The sequence below is a fragment of the Mesocricetus auratus genome, unplaced genomic scaffold (genome assembly GCF_017639785.1).
Source record: "Mesocricetus auratus isolate SY011 unplaced genomic scaffold, BCM_Maur_2.0 Super-Scaffold_100003, whole genome shotgun sequence".
In the NCBI taxonomy this organism is placed as follows: Eukaryota; Metazoa; Chordata; class Mammalia; order Rodentia; family Cricetidae; genus Mesocricetus; species Mesocricetus auratus.
The window spans coordinates 51370945-51394130 of NW_024429188.1; the positions used below are offsets into that span (position 1 = coordinate 51370945).

The following is a 23186-nucleotide window of genomic DNA, read 5'->3' on the forward strand; positions in this document are numbered from 1 at the left end:
ATGTTTTGTGTGTAGCAGGACTTATTAATGTTCTTAAAATTTGTCTTTTGTTAGCTCCAGTTCCACCCGCAAGGCTAGCAGGGCAGACTGTCCCTAGGAAGCCCTGGATGCTGGCACCAGGTAGATGTCACAAGAGCCTGCAAAACCAGAATTGTGATCGGACACTCAGCAGCAACACTCAAAGGGTCCTACATGAATCTACCTGTTCTGTTCCCTGCTTCCAACCCTCCTGTAAGTTGGAACTTTGATCTAGAGAAGACAGAAATAAATGAAGTATCATCCACTCAGAAAAGCGTGAATTTTCCTTTTGCTTGTTTCTTTCCTGGTCAGTGTCTAGGCATTCTTTCCAGGCACGCTGAGATTTTTCACTCTTTTCCTGAAGTTCTCCTACTGGCTCTGTGGTGCTTGTCAATCTTTTTGGACCCTAAAAGGTAAAAACATGGTTTTTCTTCTTTCTGTGCTTTATCTCTCTCCTTCAGACATCTGCCTGACCTGTCGTTTTGCTTTTAAAGCTTAATAAACTTGTCCTTGACCACCCTTCCTTCCCTGTACATTTTTAAATTCCCTCCTTAATGAGACTAAGAATCCCAAAGGAGAGCCTCAGTTGCCATGGTGATATATAGGCCCCCCCAATGTGTTACTCCCCAGTTTTCTCCAGTAACATTAGTTTAATTTTTAATTAAGTTTTATTTATTTATTGTGGGGAGAGTACATGTCAGAGCATATGTGCAGAGGTCAAAGGACAATTTTCAGAAATTGTTTCTCCCCCTTCAACCTTGTGAGTCACAGAGATTGAACTCAGGTCCCTGGGCTTGGCAGCAAGTACCTTTAACAACTGAGCCAGCCCACCTGCCCCTTAGTAAAAATTTTAAAAAGACACAGGTATAAGTAGTCTAAAAGAAATTCATTTTTCTTTCAAGGACACACAGATTGAAAACAAAGGGATGGAAAAAGATACTCCACTCAAATTGAAACAAAGGGAAAAGAGACAGCTGTGCTTCTGACAAACAGAATAGATTTGAAGCCCCGAACCTAAAACTGAAAGGGGGGCATTATTTAATGATAAAATGGCCAATTCATCAACAGTGTGTAACAGCTGTAAAAATTGGAACTAAACACAGTAGCCCACACATGTAAACCTAGCACTTTGGAGGCAATTACAGTAGGTTCTAAGCAAGTTTAAGTCTACCATGGCTACAGAATAAGACCTTGTGATGGTTAGTACTAATTGTTAATGAGCCAAAATAAGACTTAGTGCTAATTGTTTTATTGAACAAAAGATTTAACTGTTAAACCTGCAGGCAAATCCCTTTCACAATGGATGTTTGTAAAAACCTACTAGTTTCACAGATCCCCTGACCTCCACATAAAAGAGACAGCTTTGGAAGGTACTGCCACTAGTTTCAGCCTCTTCCAGAAACAAGCTTGCCTCCTCAGAAACCAGCAGGAGGGATGAAAACATGTTTAAATAAGTTCTCTGCTTTGGAAAGGCTACTCACTTCTTAGAAGATCCAGGAGGTAACAAGGCCCAGCTAGCAGGCATGTGACATGGCGCCAGTTTTACAGGGCTTGTGTGGGTGCCTCGGAATCGGCAGTTTTTCATATCTTACACTCACAAAAAAGAAAAGTAGCTCGAAGTGGGCAGGGCACGCTGCAGTCCTACCCAGTCTCTCTCACCTTGACGAAAAGTCCAACTTGGGCTTCTTAGTTTCCTTAATTAAACAGAAGCTCAAAGACAATTTTATTAGAGTTGAAAGGAAAATACTCCAGGCCACACAAGCTGGGTCTCTACTTCCCCTGATATCACTAGGGAAGTGCTCCACATTGGGCTGAATTCCCAGCTTCCTTTTACTTCTTGTTATGAGACAGGGTTGCCATGGCTTGCCTTGAACACGCACATAGCCCAGCCAGGCCTTGAATTTCCAAGCAGTTGAGCTTAATAGGCTTGTGCTAACAGGCTTGACTAAAACCAACTATACAACCAGGAAAATAGACATAATAAAATAAAAAATATAGGTTAAAATATCAATGCTGTGTTTAACTCCTTGTGCTGTTTCAGTTAGAGCATCTGTGTATGGGCATAGATATTTTACATTTTAGAATGGTGTTCTGGCTTACCTTTTACTTTGGATCCAGACAGTGCCTCCTAAAGATATTACCACCTCTTGCCTTTATTTGCCATTCTTTTTATTTGTTCTTCACAGGGCTTCCCTTTGTAGCCTCAAACTCAGAGATCCGCCTGCCTCTGCCTCAGGAGTGCTGGGATTAAAGGCGTGCGGCACCACGCCCAGCTATTTGCCATATTTGAAATTGAAAAGTCCTGCTTTTCAATAGCATATATGACAAGAATTATGCATTATTGCTTCTTTACCCAGAAACTGTTTTTGTTGCTGTTTACCTCACCACTCACTAGGTTATTTAGTGACTTGATACTGCATTTTGTAATCGGTGTCTCTAGCAGTGCCTGACTTTTTCCCTTTGCAGTGTTTTATTCCTTTGGAGTTTTGTTCTTGTTGTTGTTGTCTTAATTGTTTCTGTTATTATCTTTTGAGTTGTTCTCAAATTCCTAGTCTGGTTTCCTTGGAGGTACCTCCGTGTCAACCTAAGGTATTGTTCACCAAGTGTTTGGACAGTCTAAACACTGCGCCCGTATGCCTGCTGACCTTTTCTTAGGAGATCAATGTGAGCACACTCAAAGTTCAGGCACTTGATAATGCTGCTGTGACATTTACTTTCTACTTGAGCAAGGACTCATTTTCATCTAGGGACTTACATGGTGCTTAAAAATTTTATTCCTATAAATAATATTGAGGTTTACTTTCATATTAAGTTAGCTTATTTAAAAACAGTTTGATCTCTTTGGATTTTACTTTTAAGCTTCATAAGATGAAGGCAGAGTAATAATTATTTTAGAATTTTTTTCTACTACTGAGGAAAAAAAAGTCTCTCTAGATTTCTTAACACAGTTTGCAACAAAATCTTCTATTCTGTGTGGTTGATCATTTCTGGGCCCGTATTGCCCCCCCTCCATAGAATTCACTGTGTGCACTCATTAATCAGTGCTAAGCTGGATAATTGAAGCCTATTGTGAATGTGTGGAGTTCATACCTGGAATCCAAACATCTGTGAGGTTTATGCAGGTAGATTGCCATGAATTTCAGGCCAACCTGGCCCACAGAGTAAGATAAAGAAGTCCCCTTTGTATTTGAAGTTCTCTCTCTAGCTTTCTCTGCTCCGGTACTCTGCCCAAAAAGTCTCCTTACCTTGGCTTCTGTGAATTTATAGCTTCCTCTAATCATTTATTCTCAAGTAATAGTACAATTGCTCTATCATTTATTCTTATGTTATTTCTCCCTTCTTTTATTAGGTAGAATATCGACTAGTATAATGTTCAATAGATTGTTGGGAAAATTCCCAATCTCATTTTATCACAGCCCAAATAGAATCAATCATTCACCATTTCTCTTTCAACCCCATTCTGAGTCAACAAATAATGTTTTTAATTTCAATGCATTTAATTTTTTCTAGACATAAACATACATATAGCTCCTTTTGTTTAACACAATTATTTTAACGTTGGTGAGGAAGCAAGAGAAACCCTTATACAGCTGGTGGGAACTTAATCAAGCCTTTGGAAATCACCATGAGGAGTTCTTAGAAAACTGACAGTGGAACTCAGGCAGAGTCGAAAGCCAGCTTACTAAAGGTTTCCGGCTCATCATGACATCTCTTCTGTTTCCCTCTTCATCATGACATCTCTTCTGTTTCCTTCTTCTTCTTCTTCTTCTTCTTCTTCTTCTTCTTCTTCTTCTTCTTCTTCTTCTTCTTCTTCTTCTTCTTCTTTTTTGTTGTTGTTGAGACAGGGTTTCTTTTTTTTTAATTGCAGACCATTTATTTTGCTTAATATATTTATATATAATGGAAAAAAAGACTTTAAAATATCAATAATGGCAGCAATGAAAGCCATCTGTAAGAAATAAGTACACAATTTGACATTTTCTTTTTTGTTGTTTTCTTTGTTTGTTGTTTTGTTTTGCCATTAAAAGTTTTGATTATATATTTAAATTAGAAATAATCTTGCTTTCCATGTCAGTCCCAGTTCCCTCTCCCTCCCCCCATGCCCACTCCCCCCAACCAGCCTCTCCATTCCCCCACCCAATCCGCACTCCGTTCCGCAGGGAGGGTAAGGCCCTCCATGGGAGATCTCTAGAGTCTGTCATTTCATTCCAGGGAGGGCCCAGGACCTCCCCCAAGTGTCCAGATTGAGAGAGCATCCCTCATTGTAGGATGGGCAGCCAAAGTCCATTTGTATGCCAGGGATAAATACTGATATACTACTCAAAGGCCCATAGATTGCCTAGGCCTCCTCACTGACACCCACATTCAGGGGGTCTGGATCAATCCCATGCTGGCCTCTCAACCATCAGTCTGGGGTCCAAGATCTCCCCCTTGTTCCCTTCCCAATCCCTACCCCATGGGATTCAAGCAATTGCACCAGTCACAGAAACAGCATTGTAGGGACTGTTTGAATAGTTGCTAACCATTGTATAAAGCAAATTCTTTTTTTTTTTTTGCAGTTTAAATTTAGATTAGAAACGAGGTTGCTTCACAAGTCAGTTCCAGGTCCCTCTCCCTTTCCCTCCCCTCCTCCCATGCCCTCTCCCCACCCTCCCCCCCATTATCCCCTCATTTTCCCAGGGAGGGTGAAGCCCTCCATGGGGGTGTCCATAGTCTGTCATTTCATACAGGGCAGGGCCTAGACCCTTCCCCAAGAGTTCAGGGTGAGAGTGCACCTCACATTGTTCTATGGGAGTCCAAAGTCCGTGTGTATACTTGGGATGGGTACTGATCTGCTGCCCAAGGCTCAATAGATTACCTAGGCCTCCTCACTGACACTCACATTCAGGGGGTCTTGATCAGTCCCATGCTGGATTCCCAGGCTGATGCCTGGGATTCAAGAGTTAACCTTTGTCAGGTCAGCTGTTTCTGAGGGTTAAACCAGCCCAGTCTTAATCCCTTTGGTCATCAGTCCTCCCTCTCTGTTACTGGCTTTCTTGAGTTCAGCTCAGTACTTAACCAAGGGAGTCTGCCTCTTCTTCGATCAGCCACTAAATGAAGTTTCTGTTTCCCAGACTCTCTGGCCATGGGATGGTAGGCTGGCACTCCCCAGATCTATGTCTAAAATCCATATATGAGAGAGTACATGCCATGTTTCTCTTTTTGTGACTGGGTTACCTCACTCAGGATGGTTTCTTCTAGTGTCATCCATTTGCCTGCGAATCTCAAGATTCCATTGTTTTTTTCTGCTGAATAGTACTCCATTGTGTAACTGTACCACATTTTCTCTATCCACTCTTAGGTTGAGGGACATCTAGGTTGCTTCCAAGTTCTGGCTATTACAAATAATGTTGCTATGAACATAGTGGAACAGACATCTTTGTTGTATGAATGGGCATCTTTTGGATATATGCCTAAGAGTGGAATTGCTGGGTCTTGTGGTAGGTTTATTCCCATTTTTCTGAGGAATCTCCATACTGATTTCAAAAGTGGCTGAACCAGTTGGCACTCCCACCAGCAATGGAGGAGTGTCCCCCTTTCACCACATCCTCTCCAGGATAAATTGTCATTGGTGTTTTTGATTTTAGCCATTCTGACAAGAGATGGTATCTCAGAGTTGTTTTGATTTGCATTTCCCGGATGGCTAAGGATGTTGAGCACTTTCTCAAGTGCCTCGCAGCCATTTTAGACTCCTATTGAAAACTCTCTATTTAGTTCTGCAGCCCACTTTTTAATTGGGTCCTTTGATGTCTTGGAGACTTGCTTCTTGAGTTCTTTGTAAATTTTGGAGATCAACCCTCTGTCAGATGTGGGATTAGTGAATATTTTTTCCCATTCTGTGGGCTGCCTTTTTGTCTTGCTGACTGCGTCCTTTCCCTTACAGAAGCTTGTCAGTTTCAGGAGGTCCCATTTATTAATTGTTGATCTCACTGCCTGTGCTAGTGGTGTTATGTTCAGGAAGCTGTCTCCTGTACCAATTCGTTCAAGGGTACCACCCACTTTCTCTTCTAAGAGGTTCAGTGTGGCTGGATTTATGTTGAGGTCTTTGATCCATTTGGACTTAAGTTTTGTGCATGGCGATAAACATGGATCGATCCGCATTCTTCTACATGCCAGCCTCCAGTTATGCCAGCACCATTTGTTGAAGATGCTTTCTTTATTCCATTATATATTTTTAGCTTCTTTGTCAAAGATCAGATGTTCGTACGTGTGTGGGTTAATATCCGGGTTTTCAATTCGATTCCATTGGTCGACCTGTCTATTTTTGTGCCAATACCAAGCTGTTTTCAGGACTATAGCTCTATAATAGAGCTTGAGGTCAGGGATGGTGATGCCTCCGGACGTTGCCTTGTTGAACAGGGTTGTTTTGGCTATCCTGGGTCTTTTGTTTTTCCATACAAAATGGATTATTGTTCTTTCAAGGTCTGTGAAGAATTGTGCTGGGATTTTAATGGGGATTGCATTGAATCTGTAGATTGCTTTTGGCAGGATTGCCATTTTTGCTACATTGATCCTACCTTCCAAGAGCACGGGAGATCTTTCCATTTTCTGAGGGATTCTTTAATTTCTTTTTTTAAAGATTCAAAGTTCTTGTGATACAAGTCTTTCACTTGTTTGGTTAGCGTTACCCCAAGGTATTTTATGTTGTTTGTGCAAATTCTTGTAATGAGTATTGTTCCATAACCTCTTCTACTGGCTCTACTCCTCACATCAGACCTCAATTGATATAGGAGTGATTTTGAGGCCAGGTACTTTCCTCTGTGTGACATTTTTCCTAATTTGTTCTGAGCCTAACCATACCTCATCCTGTCCCCTCCACACCGTGACTATAGCAAGTGGATGCACAATCATATTTTTCTTGTTTTTGTTTTGCGAGACAGGGTTTCTCTGTGGCTTTGGAGGCTGTCCTGGAATTAGCTCTTGTAGACCAAGTTGGTCTTGAACCCACAGAGATCCGCCTGCCTCTGCCTCCCAAGTGCTGGGATTAAAGGCATGCGTCACCACCATCCGGCTACACAATCATATTTTTATTATATATATTTAAAGATACTTTGACCTCTTGGGACCCAATTCGCCACCAAGTCCCCTATGAACTATCCAGCCAAGAGCTCATATCCACCAACTAACTGCTTTATGTTTTACTGCTTTCCTAATAGCATACCAGGAGCAGACACTAAGCAACTACAGAGAGACCTAACAATCAGAGTTTGGTGACATTATACATAGTTGTCAGTTCTAGGTCACTTCCCCTGCCATACTTAGTCTTTCTCATAGGAAACATAATAAAGACCCACACCACATTCTTTCTCTCTCACTAGATCAGCCTAGGCATTTATGTGGCCCTTTGAGGCATACTGTACTATTTACATTTGGAAATTAAAAGTGATTAACTTTTGTTTTCAAGGCATTTATTTCTGTCACTTCCCCATATCTGATTAAAACATATACTGGATACTTTTCAATAAGGCAAAATTATAGTCTAATATAAAAAGAATCTACACAGATTGCAAATTGTTCTGATACTCAAGGTGATGTTGTTAAGCATGCTTGTTTTCACCAATATTCAAGACACATGGAGATACTGAATTTCTTGCTAATTTCTCTATCTAGCCTATGAGAAGTAGATCTGTACAGAAATATAAATGTTTGGAGGGAAGTTTGACATCACTTTAAATTCCCAGAGCTACATATCTGAGAATAACAATTACATGAGGATTCCCAGTGATAACAGTCAAGTCATAATAATATAAGAGCTCAACCTTTACATGCATTGGTCTCCATGGCTAGAATAGTAGGGTATTGTATTGATGATGTCATTCATGACAGAATAATGAACCCTGGGAGAGTTGTTCCCAAGAGTTCACTGTCTTTTCAACTCGACGTGCCAATGTTTTTAAGGAAATTGCGTGTGTATTTTCCTTCCCAACCACTGGATGTCAAAACCAAGTTTTACAACTCAGACAAGGATGACTTGTTTCTTGAAGTCAAGATTGAAAACATTTCATCTTCAACAGTGTTTATACGAGAAGTTTCCTTGGAGCTACCTGAAATGTACACCGAAGAAGCATTAAACACTCTCAATATGGATGGAGAAGATGAGTGTACATTTGGAACCAGGACATTTTTGCAGGCAGCAGAAGGACGCCACTACTTATACCACCTGCGGGTCAAGGAGGAATATTTAGAGAAAGCAAGAACCCTTAGTGGGCCAACAGAAATGGGGAAGGTAGAGATCCTGTGGAAAAAGGAACTTGGAGGAATTGCAATGCTACACACAGTCCCGCTTCAAAGAGAAGCTTCAAGTTGTGGAGAACTGCAGCTGTCTTTGGAGACAATTCCAGATACTGTAGCCCGAGAAGAACCTTTTCAAATTACCTGCAAGATAACCAATTGCACTGAAAAGAAAATGAAACTGCTCTTGAAAATGTCTGATACGACTTCTATCCGTTGGTGTGGTTGTTCAAGAAGAAACCTTGGTAACTTGCTGCCAGGTTCATCTCTCTCATTTACCCTGACACTACTGTGCTTAAAGCTAGGCCTGAGGAAAATCTCTGGCATACGGATAATAAACACAACAACGAAGACCAAATATCGTTATGATGGTGTTACAACTGTCTGCGTAGTGCCTTCCATGGTTAAAATGCAAAGCTAAAGAAAACTTCCAATGTGATAGTTTTCAAGAAGTTTCCCAGAACAACTTTAAATCTCGTATCAGCCCAAAAGTGATCAACTAACAATGACTATAAGGGGAAATTATTTCTGCCGAGAGTGTTTCTACCTTTCAGAATAAAACAATTGTTGATTTCAAAAACAACTTGCCAGTGTTTGTCTTATGTGAGGTACCACATCAGTCTTGATCTAGAGTTTGTGGTAATGTTCAGTGCTCACTATCCTATCTCTGTCCCACTTACAAGGTATCTCTCCAGAGTATGCTGCCTGGGATTGAGTAGAGGGAATACACACAATGTGAAATTGTCCTTCCAACTTTATTTCTGATTTCTATGCTATACTCTCTCACTTGGTGTCCTTATGCCTTGGGAAAGTATTTTCCTGGGTGAAATGATGTTTGAATTGATGCTCCTGTGGGAGGAAAAAGAAAGGAAGGTCCTATTCCATGTCTTGGTAATGTGACCCTGAAGTAAATTAAGCAGTGCATTTCTTTATAAAGGAACTGTTTTGCTGACCTGAACAAGGGAGAGATCTTGGACCCCAGACTGATGGCTGAGAGGCCAGCATGGGAATGATGCAGACCCCCCTGAATGTGGGTATCAGTGAGGAGGCCTAGGCAATCTATGGGGCTTTGGGTAGTAGATCAGTATATATCCCTGGCATACAAATGGACTTTGGGCGCCCATCCCACAATGAGGGATGCTCTCTCAATCTGGACACTTGGGGGAGGTCCTAGGCCCTCCCTAGAATGAAATGACAGACTCTAGAGATCTCCCATGGAGGGCCTTACCCTCCCTGGGGAAGGGAGTGGGGATTGGGTGGGGGAATGGAGAGGCTGGTTGGGGGGAGCGGGCATGGAGGGGAGGGAGAGGGAACTGGGACTGACATGGGAAGCAAGATTCTAATATTAGTACAATGCATTTTGGTCATATGTATTCAACACTACCTCCCTCTCACTCTTCTTAGTGTCTTAAACTCCATCCCGCCAACATTATGTCCTCTTTTTAAAAGGTAAACCTTTAATATTCATACATGCATTAATGTGTTTTACTCTAATCCACCTTCCTCTCTCAAGCCTCACCAGAAAAGCTTCTGTAAGTGATAGATGCCAATTAACACAAAGACCCATAACTGTTCAATATTCAGAGACAGAGAAACTGGAGTGTTTAGTCCTGAGTGGGACAAGCAATAAACAATGCAAAAAGAATTTGTTTTATTCCTAAGTGAGCCAGGAGATATATACAAATCTGTAGCATTTCTGTTATTTTTGTAGATAATGTACTCATTAATTTTTCAATGTTGAGAACTTATTCTTTCTTTAATAAAAGAGTAGCAGCAGACACACACTTCAGAGAAAATTAAAGCACCGAAGAAGGCAAAACTCCCAAATTGTTTAGATTACAGATTTTCTTTCCATGAACATCCTCCAAACCATGTAAGTTTATAATCTCAAGCTAATAATGGTTTAATGTGTCAAATGATTTGTTTTTCAGAAGGAAAACTATGATATTAATAACATATAGTAGTAATGAAGACAGACATCTTTCTGTACTGCTTATTACTTAATATATTAATCTACTTATTTTTAATTTGTTTTTATAATTATTCTTTATTCTTTTTTGTATAATTATTCGTACCAGTAACATTCTTGCCTCCATTTTTTTCTTTTTTCTAATGCTGCATTCTGGTTTCGCTTGTTGATGATTCTTTGTTTTTTGTTTGAGACAGAGTTTCATATAGCCCAGGCTGACCTTCCAACTTGCTATGTGACAGAAGCTGATCTTGAACTCTTGATCCTCGTACCTCCCTAGCACTGGGATTACAGTGCCACCACACCAGGCATGGGTTCAGTTTAAAGAACTTCTTTTAGCATTTCTTGTAGAACAGGTATGGTTCTCAGTTTTTGTTTGTTTGGAAAAATCTTTGTCACAACTTTCTTTCTTTAGAAAATGCTTTACTGGATGCAGTATTCTCAATTGGTGCAATATTTTTTCCTTCAGTACTGTGCAAACTTATGCCACTTTCTACTGACCTGTGGAGTGTCTGCTGAGAAATGTATTGTTGCACAAATTGGACACCATTATGTGTTGTTTATTTTCTCTTGTGGCTTTGAATATTTTTATCTTCATGTTATGCCTTTTTGTTATTATTATTTTTCTTCTTTTTTTAGATTTTTCTTTTTTTTCCATAAGGAAAAACTGGAAAGCATTCTTTTTATTCTTATTGATTATTTTAATTTTAAATAGCTTGTTTTACATGTCAATCCCAGTTCCCTCTCCCTCCCCTCCTCCTGTTCCCTCCCACTATCCCCCCCCCCCCCCGCCTCCCACCCTATCGCCATTTCCTTCCACATAGGTGATATCCAGAGTCTGTCATTTCACTCAGGGCAGGGTCCAGCACTCCCCTAAGAGTCCAGGCTGAGAGAGCATCCCTCCTTGTGTTATGGACACACAATGTCTGTTTGTATGCTAGGGATAAACACGGATCCACTGCCCAGGGCGCCATAGGTTGCCTAGGCCTCCTCACAGACTCTCACACTCAGGGGGTCTGGATCAGTCCCATGCTGGCCTCCCAGCTGTCGGTCTGGGGTCCAAGAGCTCCCACTTGTTCAGGTCAGCTGTCTCTGCTGGTTTCACCTGCCCATTCTTTGCCAATTTGCTCATTGCTCCTCTCTCTTTGTCACTGGGTTCCATGAGTTCAGTTCAGTGTTTAACTGTGGGTGTTTGCCTCTGCTTCCATCAGTCACTGAATGAAGGTTCTAGGATGGTATATAGGGTAGACGTTAAGTTCATTATCAGGAATGGGCATTCGAGGTGGTCTCTCCACTATTGCTTAGCTTGCCAGTTGGTGTCATCCCTTTAGATTACTAGAGGTCTTACTGGTGCCAGGTCTGTCTTCTAACCTATGAATCCCTCTTCCCCCTATTCTACCCCCCACTCAACCTTCCTGTTCCCCCATGACCTATTCTCTCTTCCTCATCTCCCCCTCTCTTCTTCCCAGCTCCCCCACCCACCCACCCCTGGCTGTGTTCCCAATCTATTCAGAAGATCTTGCCTCATTCCTCTTCTCTGGGGTACCATGCACATCTCTCTTAGGCTCTTTCCTGTTTCCCAGACTCTCTATCAGTGGAAGTGCAGACTGGCACTATCCTGATCCTTGTCTAAAATCCATATATGAGTGAGTACATACCGTGTTTGTCTTTTTGTGACTCGGTTACCTCACTCAGGATCGTTTCTTCTAGTGCCATCCATTTACCTGCGAATTTCAAGATTCCATTGTTTTTTTTTTCTGCTGAGTAATACTCCTTTGTGTCAATGTACCACATTTTTTCTTTATCCACTCTTCAGTTGTGGGGCATCTAGGTTGCTTCCAGGTTCTGGCTATTACAAATAGGGTTTCTCTGTATTGTTTTGGATGCTGTCCTGGAATTTGCTCTGTAGAACAGGCTGGCCTGGAAGTCACAGAGAACCGCCTGCCTCTGCCTCCTGAGTGCTGGGATTAAAGGCGTGAGCCACCAACGCCCAGCCCTCATCTTCTGTTTTTTAGAACCACTATGGTTATCTTGGGTTCCCTGGGATTAATGTTATGTTTTATGACCAGGTAATTAGCAACCTTAATTTCATACACTACATTGATTTCTTTCTTTTCATAGAACATAATGTGTTTGTAGGATCTGGTAATTAGTGTGTGGATGTATTTGAGAGGATGTTATTCTGCTTCCCTGTATTGTATTAACTTTTGCTTAATATAATTCACTATTAGGCTACTAGGTATATGCAGATTTAGAATTGTTATGTCTTCATAATGGAGTGACACTTTCATGGTAATCTAATGTCTTATAATGTTTATTTAAATAGGCTCATGTTACCTAACGTTATGGTTACCCCAAAACAATTTTGTTAGTGTTTGCATGACATATTTTTCTATTGTTTTACCTTTAATATTTCTGCAACGTCATATTTAAGGTAATTTTCTTGTAGGTGACATTTTTACTTTTCTAATTTCATGTAGTTGGTCATTGTCTTATTTATTGTAGTTTGTAGCATAATCCCATTTAATATAATCATTGGAGTATCTGGTAAACATCTATCAACTTACTCCTTGCTTTTTTTGTCTCACATTCTGTCTCTTGTATTCTCCTTTTTAAATTTTCCTTTTCAATTATTCGAATATTTTCTTATTAGTCCTTATATATCTTTGTACTAACTTTTATTTCAGTTTCTAGTGATGGCCAGCTCCTTCCATCTACTTATGCACATGTGTCTCCATTCTTCAAGAGTCTGAGCTGGCACGGGCAGTAAACCCAGCAGCAAGGACAAGAGCATCACAGAAGGTATACCTGGTTAACTTAGCAAGGCTGTTTCACAGTTTAAAATCAAAAGGGCTCTGGCACAATGCAAAAGCAAAACATTGAGCCCTGGTATAGTTTTTTTGTAATGTTTTTATTTAAATTAGAAACATGAATGCTTTACATGTCAATCCCAGTTCCTTCTCCCATCCCTCCTCTCTTGTCCCTCCACCAGTCCCCCAGCCCCTCACCCAATCCCCACATCATTCCCCAGGGAGGGTGAAGCCCTCCTTGGGGGCATCTCTAAAGTCTGTCATTTCATCCAGGGCAGGACCTAGGCCCTTCCCCATGTGTCCATGCTGAGAGAGCATCCCTCTATTTGGAATGAGCCCTGGTATAGTTTAACCCAGTGGTCAGGATTTGTTAACAAGAGCTCTGATCTGTCTACTAATCTGAACTCTTGAACAAAGACTGATCTCTCTGTTTATGAACAGCATAGCAAATATGTTATTAAAAAGAACTCAGAACTTTTGTCTCAGTCTTTTATAGGAGTTTCACAAGGGAGGAAATTAATTTTGTATCCTGTTGACTCAGACTAGCACAAAAGGCCACACAGTCGTTATCAATTTATACTTTTATCTGTTGACTTCAGCATTTTTCTTGATATGTGAATGTGGTGGGGGGGTAGGCATTGTTTCAATCTTAGGGCTAACCACACATGCTATACACACAGGCATTGTTCTGAATAGGGTGTGAATGGGTCACAAAGGAAAAATAGGGAACATGCTACATCGGAGTGTTAAAAGCATAGTAAGATTAATCACAGTGTTTTTCTTAGAAGTTAATTCTGAACAGGTTGAATAAATAGTATGTAAGCAGAATGTCATCCTTTTTAGTACTGGGTATTGAACCTAGGATCTCATATACGCTTAGGCAAGTGTTCTATCATTGAACTATATCCCTGGCACTGTGGGAATGTTTTTCCTTAGAAATGCTGTTTGAAGTGTGGCTTCACAATCAAACTTTCACTCAACCTGTAACCGAGTTAATAATGTGATTTGAGATCATTTATCACTATAAAAACAGTTGTTTTAAGCCTCTAAGTTTTGAAATATGTATTAACATTATATTATACATATAACAGAAACAGCCTCATCTTTATGCTTATTATTACTGTATATTATTGACTTGTTAATTAGTTTAAATTGTTAGTTTTATTTCTTCCCAGATAATGTAAAGACCTTAGAACAGTCTCCATTTCCCTTTCCACCTCTCAGTGCTATTCACTTTGTTGTATAATTGAGTTAACAATTCTATATATTGGTTGTAAGTTATTTACTTATTCAGAAGAGGTTAGAATCCATTAGCTCAAAAACTTGTTAGTTTTGGGGGAAGTTTTCAAAAGCCTGATGATGCCAAACTCAAATATTTATATATTCTATTATTTCAAATGGAGCATGCCAAGATTTTTAGTTATTTGGGGATGAGGCATTCTATATCCACTATGAAACTGTAGCAAACATTTGCTAACCCTAGGTAAGATAAACTCTGGGCTAGAAGATGCTAAGCTACTACTACTACAACAACTACAACTACTACTACTACTACTACTACTACTACTACTACTACTACTACTACTACCACTAGCCTCCAGACCTCTGGTCCAGAGATTCCCTCGTGCTTCTTAAACCTGGACATATAAGTCTGATCTTACATCTTATTCTGATTCTCTTCTCCCCATGGAAGTCCTTGTCCCCTTTCTTTTGGGTTGATTCCCTTCCCTTAGCCTTCTCCTATAGCCCCTGGAAAGTTTCCTGCTGAGCCTGCACTCCCACCTCAGCCTAGTCATTTCCCGACTCTCAGCATGAAGACCTGGCCCTGTAGCTAACCTGAAGTTCATTGTCTGCTACTGCCACCTCGTGGTTGTCTCCCTCCTTTAAACGTAACTATATTACTCAAAGTACCAAGTAGTAAAGAAAAAAGGGCACAGCTGGGTGATGATAAGGGGTTCATCTGGTCAAAAGGAAAACTAATTGGTAAAAACTGTCCTGAAGATCATAAATGATCAGGACTCACATTTGGGATGTGTGTGCATCAGTTGGATATACATGTTCCGTGCTGTTTTGTACTCCAGTCTCCCTTTGTGCCTCATGAACCTGGCCAAGTAGTAGCACCGTATTTTGCAAAACCTCACACAATCAGAATTGGTTTTGGGTGTCTACCTATCTAGAGAGGGGAGTCGATCAGCGTGCCTGGGTTTCATGTAGGCAGGCAGTGGACCTGAATAGGATAAAGGAAGGATGCCTGCCTCTGAACCAAGATTGGCTTGCCTGCTGACCCCATAATGAATATTTGGGTCACTCTGAGAACAAAGGATATCCTCATTCCCATAGATAGTATGGCAAATACAAGATAATAGAGCTGAGGCCAGTTTCCTAAATTTACCTCTAGTAGGTACCTCTAAAGAGTTACTTTACCTGTGAATATATACACTTGCATTTGCTGTTGCAGGTGGCATCATTCCTGTCCTTCTTCCAAGGGATATTGAGGCTCCATTGCTTGTGTCAAGCCAGCCAAAACTTTTTAAGCTGACCAAATATAAAGTTTTATTCCTGGCCCTCTGAGGCCTCTGCAGAGATGACCATCCATGTGAACCACCAATCCAAACGACCAGTTGTGTGCTGGGCTTTGTTATAGACTGCTTCTTACCAGGACACTGTATGGAGCCACTGTAGGATCTTAGGCTTTGTGTGGAAAGGTACTGGGGAAGAAAACTGCTGTCCTCTGTAGAAAAAGGCAACATAGTGTCATCATGATAGTGGTGAAGATATGATTTATGCTGGCTCTCTGTGTATGTGTGTCCAGCTATTTAAAATACAATTTTTAGATGTCAGCAGAGGCAGACAGATCTCTGAGATTGAGGCCAGCCTGGTCTACAGAATGAGTTCCAGGACAGCCATGGCTACACAGAGAAACCCTGTCTCAAAGCAAACAAACAAAATGTCAGGCATGGTTGTTAATGCCTGCAGTCCTAGAACTTGCCAAGAGTTTGAATCTAGGAAGACATATCCATTCCCCCCCCCAAACTTAGTTTGTTCATAAGTACTTAAATATTGAATCAAGCAAAAAAAGTGGCTGCCTAGCTGTATGGAATTAATCTAGTTAGGGCAAGTTTCAATAACCAAGGCTATAAAGGAACAGGTAGTTTTTCACAGCTAGACCTCTCTGTCTCTCTCCGTCTCTGTCTCTCCCTCTCTCCTCTCTCTCTCTCTCTCTCTCTCTCTCTCTCTCTCTCTCTCTCTCTCTCTCTCTCTCTCTCTCTCTCTCTGAGATCTGCCTGTCTCTGCTGTACAATAGATCCCTTGAGCTTATTCATTTTATCTAACTGAAATTTTGTATCATCATTGTGCATCATTTCTCCAGTCCCCCTTCCTGCCTAGCCCCTGCTGACCATCCTTCCACTTTCTGCATCCATGCTTTCAGCTGATGTGATAGTAACGTCTGGAGGGCTGCTACATCACATAAGACCTCATAACAGACTGTCCAAATGGTCATTCTCAATTGCTAGCCAAAGCTAAATCTTCCTCAGTCAGCTTGGATGGAATTGGTTTTACAGCATGATCATGTGGCAGCCCAGAGGAGGCCGAATTCAGTCCACCCAGTTGTTTCTGATAGGGAGTTCTGACAAATGGAAGTCTTCTATACTAGTATAGATGGCTAATATGACAACAGTTCAGTAGGTTGTGTATGCTCTGGATTTAATAAAAGCTCACAAACAGTGAAATCAGAGTAAAATGTTACTGAATAGTTCTAATAAACATTACCCTGTTTAGTTCAAATCAGTTACTGTAAATAAATGACAATATCCGACTCTTAAGTCAAACAACCCATTCCCAGCCAAGACTGTTTATTTGTGAGCCTGGAGATGAAAGGGGAGGTTACAGAGTACTCCAAGGGACTAAGAGGTCCTAAATTAGATGACACCTGTTAAACCAGTAGGCAGGCAAATTGTTACGCTTTTTTTTTGGTTTAGAGTGCAATAGCAGGTTTCTGCTTAAGAAACAGTCTAACTTCTTGCCTGCCTCTAATTTATGCTAGTGGACCCTTCAATACTAAAGGAACTAGTGATACCTGAAGCAGGCTTCCCTGGCAGACAATCATTCTTTATACCATGTTAATAGTTTGGGTTCCAAAATAGACAAGCAACAGTGGCTACATCTATTTGCCATAGATATCCAACCAGGAAATATCATTCTTGGGGAAAAGATAATAATAGTGACGGCCTGATTAACTATAAAATTGTCCCAGTTTCATTAGGAGATACCTGTATTCTGATTGTTGTCAACAAAAATATCCGGTGTCTAGTTATTAGAATGGAGTGGGTATCTCAGATAGGAGGTAACCTGTTCAGACAATGCTTGTATGTTACTGGTAGGCACTGTCTGGTAGAAATCCATTAACTGGAGGTGGAGAGATGGCTTAGCAGTTGAGAGCACTGGCTGTTTTTCCAGGGGAAGATTCCAAGCATCAGCATGGCAGTTTCCAACAGTCCTTAATTACAGGTACAGGGGATCCAGCATCCTCTTCTGGCCTCCTTCAAAACCAGACTCATATTCAGTCCACATACATTCAGGCAAAACACATATAATTAAAATAAATCTTTTTTAAAAAATCAGTAAACCTTCCTAACTAGTAAAAGTAACATTGGGCTGGAGAGAAGGTTCAGTAGTTAGCACCGACTGCTCTACCAGAGGACCTGGGTTCAATTCCCAGCACCCACATTGCAGTTTACAACTATCTATAACTCTAGTTCCAGGGGACCCAACACTCATGGCAAAATACCAATGCACATAAAATTAAAATATATTTTTTAAAAAGGTGGCAAATATGCCACAGTACTTGTTAAGTCTAGGAATTAAAAAAATATTGTCTATCATAGGGCTACCTATTCTTATTATGTGACTATTCAATTCTCAATGTGGCCTGTGCTTAAATTGGTAGCTAGGAAGAATTTAAAAGGCTGTTCTGTTCATTAGTGAACACCTACTGGAGATTGTTAACCTTAGTGAATGTCATTTTAAAAGCCTGGGTAAATAGTTGTGTCTTAACTGATATGTTCTATGGACTGAAACTTTCATAAGAAAGACCTTTTTTTCATTCAAAAGACAGTATCACACTTTTCACTGTTATCCATGGCATACTTCAATCATGCTGGAACTACACATGCCCCACAGTCTCACTAGAAACTCAGTTTGGGCATTACATCAATTGTCTCAGTCTCACAGGATATCACAAGTATGAGTATACCTAGAGGAGATGAGCAATTGCCCTACATAAGGCAGTTAGCCTTGGAAGCTAGATTTAGAATGTTATTCCCAATCTCACAAAGTATCATTTCCTAACCTTTCTTCTTGGTAGGACCAGTATTTGACAGGAATGTGTGGAGTTAAACGTCAATGCACTCTTCACCTCCAATACCTGTTGACTAATTGATTACACCATCTGTAATTCTGCCACTTTTCAGTGGGAACTTGAACAGCAGACACTAGATAAACTTCTTTTAGAAGGCTATAATGTTGTCTCTCCCAAAGCCACTCAGGGCAGACATACAATGAAAAATTTTAGCCACCCATAATTTGCTTCCTTTGGACTAAATGTACATGTAAATATATATTCATGTGTCTGGTATAGGCAGCTTCCATATGTAACCCAAAGGGTATTTACCATTAAAGAAGGAGGGTCTAGCAGGGGATGTGGTGACTCACACCTGTAATCTCAGTATTTGGGAGGCTGAAGCCAGAGGACTTTGAGAACAGCCTGGACAACATAATGAGAGCCTGTCTAAACAAACTAATGATACAAACAGCCGAACAAAACCTAAGAGTCAACTATTAGTGCTATATCAGGTCCTTTTCAAAATTCTAGTAGTTATAGTGGTAGAGCCAGGAACCCTAGGAATTGAGGTTTTAATTCTGCTTTGAAAAAATGACTAATCACTCACAAAAATAGATTGGCACAGAGTCTTTGTTTATGAGGTTGGGTAGGGTTTTAGGTTGTTTTGTTTTGTTTATTTTTTTTTGAGACAGGGTTTCTCTGTGTAACAGTTCTGTCCTGGAACTCACTCTGTAGACCAGGTTGTCCTTGAACTCCAGAGATTTATCTGCTTCTGCCTCCTGAGTTCTGGGATTAAAGATGTGGGCCCCCATGTCCTGATTAGTTTTTCTTTTTCCACAATAATACTATTTTACTTGACAAATTAATATAATTTAATAGATTAATAAATTTAATAAAATGATTTATTAAAGCTTGCCTGCAGATTCAGAAAGCAAAGTCAGCCACAAGCTATAGAGGCCAGGCAGTGGTGATACACATTTAATCCCAGGGCTCAGAATTAAGAGGTAGGCAGATCTGTTAGTTCAAGACCACACTGACTACAGGAAATTGATCCAGTCTTAAAAGAAACAGCTCACACAAAGATGATCTCAGCACCTGGGATCATACACCTAAATCCAGCACTAGGGAGGTGGAGACAGGAGTGATATGGCTGGGCAGAGAAAGGAATAAAAGGAGGAAAGGAGGAGACAGGAATTGATAGCCTTTTGCCTCTGAGGAGACAGGATTGCCATTTCAGCTGTGTAGAGATAAGATCTACTGGCTTGGCTGCTTGGCTTCTTTGGTCTTTAGATTAAAGCTTGAATCCCAATATCTGTGTCTGGGGCTTTTATTATTTGTCCTATAATTGGTGCCCAATGTTAAGGCAGACCTAGAACCAGAGTTCAGGAACATATATGTGTATGTTTGCGTCTCAACTATCAAAAATTTTTTAAAAAATGAAAAAAATTGTTGTGGATAAATCTGAAGTCTGAAAGCTATTCTAAATAAAATAAACCATGCACAGAAATACAAATTCTGCATAGGGCTGGGCATTGGTAGTGCACGCCTTTAATCTCAGCACTCAGGGGGCAGAAGCAGGTAGATTTCCATCCTCGTCTATGGAGCAAGTTCCACGACTATAGAGTGAGTTCCAGGGCAGGTTCCAAAGCTACACCCTATCTCAAACAAACAAACAAATAAATAAATAACAATTTAAAACAAATGCTGCATGGGTTCATTCATATGTAGTAATTTGAAAATTGAATTCATAGGAGTTGAATGTAGAATGCAAATTACCAGAGGTTTAGGGATGGGTAGATATGAGAGACAGCAGGAAGTTTGAGATTAAAGGATACAAAGTAACTTACAGGGAGAATAAGTTCTGAGACTATTTGCAAAACAGAATGACTATAGGAATAATAACATTATATATATATATATATGTATATATATAATATGTGTGTTGTAATACTAAATTTTAAATATCTATAAAAATGTGAACAATTATAGCAACAATTTTCAACTTTTTTAACTGTTGAATTGGATGGTAGTTTATGGTATTATAATACATAACCTTTACTGCATCAAGGTACATTCTTGAAAAACCGAATTTGTTATGAGTGTTTTGTTGGCTGTTTTTATTTTTATTTTTGAGTCAGGGTTACATTCTGTAGCCTAGGCTGACCTGGAACTCATTATATAGCTCAGGTTGGTCCCAAACTCATGGCAATTTGCATGCCTTAGTCTTCTGAGTGTTAGGATTATAGGTGTGAGCTACCATATTTTGCTAGAGTCTTTTTTTAACTTTGTGAGATTTTCATATATGAGTACTATATTGACATCATTTCCATTTGTCTTAGTTCAGATATCTGTTATTCTGAAGAGACATCATGACAAAAGCAACTGTTATAAAGGCAAACATTTAATTGAGACTGGCTTACACTCCAGAGGTTTACCAGGCAGACGTGGTGCTGAAGGAGCTGAGAGTTCTACATCTGAAACAACAGGCAGCAGTAGGAGAGATAGACACTGGGCGTGGCTTGAGCATCTGAGTCCTCAAAGCCCACCCCCAATGACACACTTCCTCCAACAAGGCTACGCCTACTACCACAAAGCCACACCTCCTAATAGTGTCACTCCCTATGAGCCTATGGGGACCATTTTCATTCAAACTACCACACCACCACCCTTCTCTATATCCCCTCAAACTCCTCTCATGTTCCCCTACTCCCTCTCAAATTTATGACCTCTTTTTCATTGTTACTGGTGTGTGTGTGTGTGTGTGTGTGTGTGTGTGTGTGTGTGTGTGTGTTTATTTCTTGGGGGCCCATCCCTGATTTTTTTCACTCTGTAGCTCTTCATCTAGGGGTGGAGCCTTGTGAAACTTTCTTCATTCATGTGGGCATGTCAACTGGTGCTGTCATTATGTAGTTTTTGTTTAGGCAACAATATTGTTGAGGTCCTATAGCTGTAGCACTGGAAGTTTTTATCATGAAATGTACTGTTGAGCTACCTGCAGATTGTATGGTGTGCCTCAGTTTCCAAACTTTTGTGAGCTGTCACTTATGTTGGAGTAAGCTTTGGTGGTGCAGCTGTCTTTTGGTTATTTCTGCTTCTGTAACACCTTACCCGTATTCCTGTAAGTATCCCCCAATAAAATTCATTAGCTCTCTAAGATAGACTTGGATGATGTCCATGCTTTTTCTATTTTCATTTCCCCATCTGAGGCGAGTGGGCGTTTCTTCACATCTCCCCAGGAATAGTGTCACACAACAATATAATACTATATCTTGGAGAATGTTCTGTGTGTGCTTAAGAAGAATGCATTTTTGTGTGGCTGATTGGAACATTCTGTATAGGGCTTGAAAGGATCATGTAGTCTAAAGTATAATTCAGATCCACTCTTTTCCTTTTGATTTTCTGCCTGGATGATCTGTGCACTGTTGAAAATGTGTCAAGGTCTTCTACTTCTGTTATGTTCCTTTTATCTCTTCCATCAGAACATTCAGTAATTGCCCTTTGTAATGGTTGCTTCAAAGTTGAGTACACATACATTTACAGTTGTTAGATGCTTGGCCATAATACCATTAACTTGTCTCTTTGAATTTTTTTCTATATTCTATTTTGTTTGATATATCAGCTACCCCTACTCTGTTTTTCCTTCTATTTGCATTGAATAACCTTTCCTGTGTCTTCATGTTCAGTGTATGTGTGTCCTTACTAGTAAAGTGAATTATTTGTAGGCAATGTATAATTAGATCTTATGCTTTTATCCATTCAGCCACTCTATGTCTTTTGGTTTGGGAATTTAATTAAATTATATTAACCCAATTATTAGGAGGTAAGGATTTAATTCAGCTATTTGTTTCCTGAGAGTTCAAACTGGTGGGTCTCTGAATCTTGCTTATCTTTGGCTCTTTTTCTTCTGTTTGTTTGCTTTGTCCAACTTCAATGTGATAGCATTTGCTTTCTCTTATTTTATTTTGTTATATTTTATTATTATCTATTGGAAGCCTGTTCTTTTCTAATGAGAGAGAGAAAGGGAGTGGATCCAGATGGGAGGGGAGGTGGGTAGGAACTGGGAGAAGCAGAGGAAGAGGAAACCATAATCAGGATGTATTGTGTAAGAAAAGAAGCTATTTTTTAAAAAAGAAAAAGTTATGATGCTAACAAGACACAGACGTGTGTGTGTGTGTATTTCAAGCTTATGAAGGTATTAAGTTAAAAGTAATTATGTTTTTGTCAAATAGAAATTTAGCCAGATGGCATATACCTTTAATTCTAGCAGAGGCAGGTAGTTCTCTGCGTTCAAGGTCAGCTTCATCTACAAAATGAGCTCCAGGACAGCCAGGGCTGTTACACAGAGAAACCCTGTCTTGAAATGAAAATTATATTTGTGTTATTCTAAAATTAGAGCTCACCAAATATCTTAGCAGTATAGAATGTATGAAGTTGAAATACTGAGACTTAAGGAGTGATGAGCCAACCCTTCCTAAGTTAACTAAAGGCTAGAAAGTTTTCTCATGCGCTAACTGAATGTGTTCTAAACTTAATGCTGTGTTATTACACTTGTTTCATACATGTAGGTATCCTATCTCAAGACTGAAGTGTTAAAACAAAAAGGAGTTGTAATGGGGCTGGTAGAGATGAAGATGTTCTAAAGAGACATTTGTGTCTCTCATTCTGACTATGAGACTATTCAAACAGTGCCCCTGATGGGGGAACTCCTTCTGTGTATGTTTATCTTATTTAAATAAAGCACTGTTGGCCAATAGGGAAGCAAGATAGGTGGGACTCT

The 23186-nt window shown here is 40.1% G+C and overlaps 2 protein-coding genes across 7 annotated transcripts in view; both read left to right on the forward strand.

The window, feature by feature from the left end:
* The window catches only part of Pbdc1 (polysaccharide biosynthesis domain containing 1), a 37929-nt gene extending 16366 nt beyond the window's left edge, over positions 1 to 21563 (forward strand). For 4 of the 6 annotated variants that reach the window (XR_001197521.3, XM_013125571.3, XM_021223316.2 and 1 more), the window contains one exon: positions 55 to 287. Coding sequence is in view for 1 of the 6 variants with exons in the window: in XM_005086529.4 (XP_005086586.2) it covers positions 55 to 97 (43 nt within the window). In the remaining 5 variants the exon portion in view is untranslated. Of the gene's footprint in view, positions 1 to 54; positions 288 to 330; positions 432 to 8072; positions 8873 to 12945; positions 13061 to 20748 lie in introns of those variants that run through there. The other 2 variants (XR_005876804.1, XR_005876805.1) reach the window with 2 other exon arrangements.
* LOC121139771 (trafficking protein particle complex subunit 13-like) lies at positions 7838 to 8710 on the forward strand. Its single transcript, XM_040743756.1, has one exon. The coding sequence runs from the start codon at positions 7838 to 7840 to the stop codon at positions 8708 to 8710; it is 873 nt and encodes a 290-aa protein (XP_040599690.1).
* Positions 21564 to 23186: the final 1623 nt, after the last annotated feature.